At 28.5% G+C, this 5,128-nt stretch overlaps 1 protein-coding gene across 1 annotated transcript; it reads right to left on the reverse strand.

Moving 5' to 3' along the window:
* Positions 1–316: 316 nt before the first annotated feature.
* On the reverse strand, positions 317–3,615 carry LOC135959163 (uncharacterized). Its single transcript, XM_065510228.1, has 6 exons — positions 3,174–3,615; positions 2,759–3,118; positions 1,800–1,941; positions 1,547–1,722; positions 1,316–1,481; positions 317–1,246 (listed from the first exon to the last, which is right to left on the reverse strand). The coding sequence occupies exons 1-6, from the start codon at positions 3,405–3,407 to the stop codon at positions 807–809; spliced, it is 1,518 nt and encodes a 505-aa protein (XP_065366300.1). The 5' UTR covers positions 3,408–3,615; the 3' UTR covers positions 317–806.
* Between the last annotated feature and the right edge of the window lie 1,513 nt (positions 3,616–5,128).

Below are 5,128 nucleotides of genomic sequence, written 5' to 3' on the forward strand. Positions count from 1 at the left end.
AAGAACTACTTTTTAAATATTGTGTAATATTTAGAAGCGATGCTTTAAGAACTCCTTTGCTTTCAAAATATTTTTTTATTTGAAAAGGAATGTCTGCAAGCGTAATTTCTGTTTTTGCTGATGTCAAAGTGGGATTGTTGTTTACAACGACTTCAGAAAGTTCTTCGCTAAGAATATATTTTTGTGGGTGTTTATAGAGATTAAGATTTTCTAGTTTTTTTAAAAAATTGTATTCACTATTTACACTAGAGAATGGCTTAGAAAATGCATTAATGGCTTCGACTAGCGAAGAATTCCCATCATCGATTTTAAGAGATGTTGTTATGAAATTATAAACTGGTGTTGTGATACACTGTGTAACTGAATTTTGAATATCAATTATGTCCTTACGAGAAAAATTTTTGTTAGAGTGAAGCTTTAATAGAAATGATATTATTGATTCTTGATAGGAAGAAGTGAAGTTTTGTACAAGTTGCATTTGATTGTCAGAAAATGTATTAGATTCAGAATTCGTCAAAGCTGGTACATTTGGTAAAAGTTGTAGTTGATTTTCAGAAATTGCTTCAGTTTCACAACTCGAAAGTGATGAGTTAACAAATTGTTTACTATGTTTTTTTAAATGGTTCTGGTATCTATATATATTAAGAAAAATCTGATCGCAGTTTTGTTGAACGCATCGAAATTCATATATTGCTGGTGTCCCATGAATTGATTTTAAATGTTTTATAAGATCATTTGAAGTTGAATAACTTTTTGTACAAATAAAGCAAGCAAGTAAAGTCATTTTTGAAAAAACGAATGTAATATTACTGTAATTTGCTTAATAAATTTGCAACAGAAGAAAAATTCTCAGACTTCAAATCAAAAAAATACTGCTCTAAAAATGACCATACTTGCTTGCTTTTCGGGGAATATTCAGTATTAAAAACGTAGGATAACTTTATAATAATGTCTATACATTTCATGTAAGAAGGACACTTCCACTTTAGGCCATCACAAAATACGAAAAAATCAGAGATTTTGGAAAAATCTGGTCCAACAACCATTACTCTTGGCTGAAGTCTTTCTTTTCTTTCTGCATACATTTCAACAATTTGCAGGATTCTTGGTTCAATATCATTAAGAGTTGGTACTAAAGTGACGAAGTCTGTTTGAGCATCGGCTATCGAAGGCTTATGTTCTTTATTAAGACGTTGTGGCTGTAACAAAGCGTGAAGCAGTATTGTACATATACAATACTTACAATCTGAATAGAATTATAAAAATTAGTAAATGCGAAATTTTACATATGTCAATATTTGAAAGAATATTTTACCTTTATTAATATTTTCATTCCGTAGATATTGTAGGTATAATTCTCTTGATGCACGGTCTTTAATTTCATTGTCAAAGACTTTAACCAACTTTTTATAAAAAGTTTCCAACTTTAGGAATAACTTATTTACTTTGTCTGGGCACAAAAAATCAAAATCTATATCGACCTTTTCAAAACAAAGTAGATATTAAAAGTTAAGTTAAATCAGAACAAATAAATTTCAATACTTACAAGATCATAACCCAAGAAATCATTGTATCGTGGCCATTCTTTAAAAATATTCGTCAAAGAACTGGCATTTTTTATCTCATCCATTCTAATTTTCCTTGTTTCCCTCCAGAATGAAAGTACCTGATCCCTTGGACTGCAATTGTGCTGCAGCCAGCACTTTTGCTCGAAATATTTATCTTTGAGGGAGAAAGATAGATGTTTAAAGATTTACATACATATCTATATTACTTTAAGAAATTTTATATATCCATACCGCTATCAAAATCTTTAAAAGTTTCCTCCACAGTACTGCCACTATAGTCATCGAATTTTCCTTTTTCAACATTAGTCCATCGAGAAAATAATTTTCCTGTTGGATTTTTCTTCCCGTCTTTCCGTTTCAAAAAGTATGTTTCCTAGAATAGCCAAAACTGTTAATAAAACAAGTAAGAAAGTATGGTCGGTCAAGCCCGACCATATAATACCCTACACCAAGTAAATGAGTAAAAATATTTTTCTTTTAAAATATCAATAATTTATATTTTTGAGTGATTTTCGGAAGTGGGCCTTATATGGGAGCTATGACCAATTATGGACCGATCACCATAAAATTAGGTCGTGTTATTTATGTCTATATTAAAGTTAACTATGTTGAATTTTGTGTATATACCAACATTTTTAAGCGATTTATGCACGTTAAAGTGATTTTCGGAAGCGGGTCTTATATGGGAGCTATGACTAATTATGCACCGATCGTAATAAAATTTGGTGACATGAATTTCGTATGTATAAAAGTTATTTGGAGCGAAATTTGTGTAGATACATATATAAATAAACATTTATGACCGATAAAGTCCAATTTCGGGAGGACATTTGTATGGGGGCTATATGAAATAATGGACCGATTTCAGCCAGTTTCAATAGGGTTCGTCCTTGGGCCGAAAAAATTATATGTACCAAATTTTATCGGAATATATTCAAAATTGCGACCTGTACTTTGCGCACAAGGTTTACATGGACAGCCAGCCAGCCAACCAGACGGACGGACGGACGGACATCGTTTAATCGACTCAGAAAGTGATTCTAAGTCGATCGGTATACTTTAAGGTGGGTGCTAGACTAATATTTTTGGACGTTACAAACATCTGCACAAACGCATTATACCCTCCCCACTATGGTGGTGTAGGGTATAAATATATGTACATTAAATAAAATTTCTTTTAGATTTCTTACCGGTTTTTCTTTAGGAAATACATCACAGATAGCATAAGACCATTGCTGCATTTCTGCGTATGTTAATTTGGATCTTGTGCCAATATATTTCTCAATAATACAGTGCACTAAAGTCTTCTGATTTTTTGAGTCAAGATAATTATTTTTTTCATTAAAAGTTAGTACTAGCTGTCCTTTCACGGTATTTCTAAGGAGGTTTGTAAGGCTAGTACCACATATAGAATTGTCTCCTGACGTTTGTGTACTGAGTGGGCAGTCAGAATATCCTGAGTTACTGAGTTTCTCTGAAATTTTTTCCAACCAATCCAATATCCGACTATTTGCCGATAAAGTTTCTTTTTCACATATGAACGGTAGGTTCTGAAAAGATGCCTAAATTAAAATATTTTTTTTATGAACATTATTTTGCACGAACAATATTTCTTCTCCATTCCCTTAGGCCTGTTTTAAATTTAATCAACTCCCCAGTATATTGTTTGTCCAGTTTCTTGAATAAATTTTCAACGTCTTCAATTTCCATTTTTTTTAATATGGTTGTTGATGTAATTCCAAAATTTAAAAGAATGTCACACGTTTCATCACATAGTTCCCAGGATTTATAAATTGGAAAAATGTCTATATTTTCCGTTAAGCTTTTGTGATCTCCCATTATTCAAAATATTATTGTTTATGTTTTTTTATGTATTTTTTTTTTGTTGACATTACATTCAAATGTAACACTTTTCAATAAATAAACAAAAATAATTTTTAATTATTTAAACCACATCCACTGTCAATAATTCAATTTTTTATTTAAATTTAATTACATTTTTTAGAAAAATTGTTTTATTATCTCTTTCCACTTCTTTACTTGTCACTTGTCAACTTTCAACTTTGTGTTGATTTGTATGCATTCATGAAATAACAAGCCAGCTAGTATAATCAAGAAAATATTCTTATTAACAAATTCAATAAGATAATTTGCACATGATCAAATAGAAACCTAATAAAATCAGTAAGAATACCTAATAAAAAACAGCTTATTAAGTAGCCTAATGAAATCTATAAGAAGTACCTATTCGAAAAAAATTATTATTTAGACTAATGAAATTAATAAGAAATTCTTTTTTCATGCAATTCATAAGAAAACCTAATAGAATCAAAAAGTTGTTCTCTATGGATTGTGTTTTTGTTGCCAAAAATTACGGAATTTGAGTAAAAACATTGTAAATAACAAGCTTTTCTTCTTAATTTTATGTGTTTTACTTATTGAAAAAATTAAAAAGATTTATACCATGAAAATAATAAGGAATCTCTTTAAAAAAATCTTCGTTTCTTTCTGCCGGAATACTCCTCACCCCAAAAGCGTTTCATAGAGAACATCTTCTTGATTCTACGCTCTGTGTGTAGATATCAACACAAATTTTGCTCCAAATAAGTTTTAAATATATGGAATTCATGTCACCAAATTTTATTATGATCGGTTCATAATTAGTCATAGCTCCCATAGCTCCCCGCTTCCGATAATCACTTTAACGATATCATAAATATCTTAAAAATGTTGGTATACCCATAAAATTCAACAAAAATAGCTCTCATATGACATAAATCATACGACTTAATTTTATTTTAATCGAATAAAATTTTTTATTATTCGAGTGATGGATTATGTTTTTAAATTTCCTCGATTATGCCATAATAACGAATAAAAAACTAGTTTTTAATAAAATTTGCAATGGTAAATATTTTTGGTTAATCATCAATATATATCTATTCATATAAATAATTTTAAATTGAAAATAAATTCATTCGAGTATACGATTAGTAGACAATAAATCATCGAATAATTATTTACTTTAAACTGAAAAATTTTATTCATTAGAATAAAAATTATTTTGTTTCTTCTATAATTCGAATAATTTTTATTCGAATGACAACCCTAGTAAATCCTTCAATTTCAATTGTATAATTAAATTTTTTAAGCTTCAATATATAAAAATAATGTTTGATTTTACAGATTTTTGGGAATTATTTGAACTCTTTATTTTACATATGTAATTTAAAAGTAAATTTTGTCAAGTTCATTTATTATAATTACTCTGTAATTATGTCAATGGTCTAAAATTAATTAACAGTGGTCTTCTTTGAGCCAAATTAAAAATTAACTTTCAAATTATATATAAACATTTTCTTTAAAATTATAAAACAACTTTCTAATTTCTATGGAAAATAATTAAATAAGAACAAAATTAATTCTGTGAATTCACAATTACCAACATATGTTTAGTATTGTATAATAAATACAATTACAAAAAAGACATACTCAGAAATATATTTGTATATTTAAATATAGAGTATATAGCGTATTATAAAAATAGATGTTAATTAGAG

Source organism: Calliphora vicina, chromosome 1 (genome assembly GCF_958450345.1).
Source record: "Calliphora vicina chromosome 1, idCalVici1.1, whole genome shotgun sequence".
NCBI classification, from domain to species: domain Eukaryota; kingdom Metazoa; phylum Arthropoda; class Insecta; order Diptera; family Calliphoridae; genus Calliphora; species Calliphora vicina.

Excerpts from the sequence above, each read along its gene's own strand:
- LOC135959163 (XM_065510228.1), bottom strand. The coding sequence starts at position 3,407 with ATGGGAGATCACAAAAGCTTAACGGAAAATATAGACATTTTTCCAATT. Across the intron at positions 1,942-2,758 it reads TATTTCCTAAAGAAAAACCG|GAAACATACTTTTTGAAACG; the intron begins GTAAGAAATCTA and ends TGGCTATTCTAG. Across the intron at positions 1,247-1,315 it reads GAATGAAAATATTAATAAAG|ATTGTAAGTATTGTATATGT; the intron begins GTAAAATATTCT and ends AATTCTATTCAG.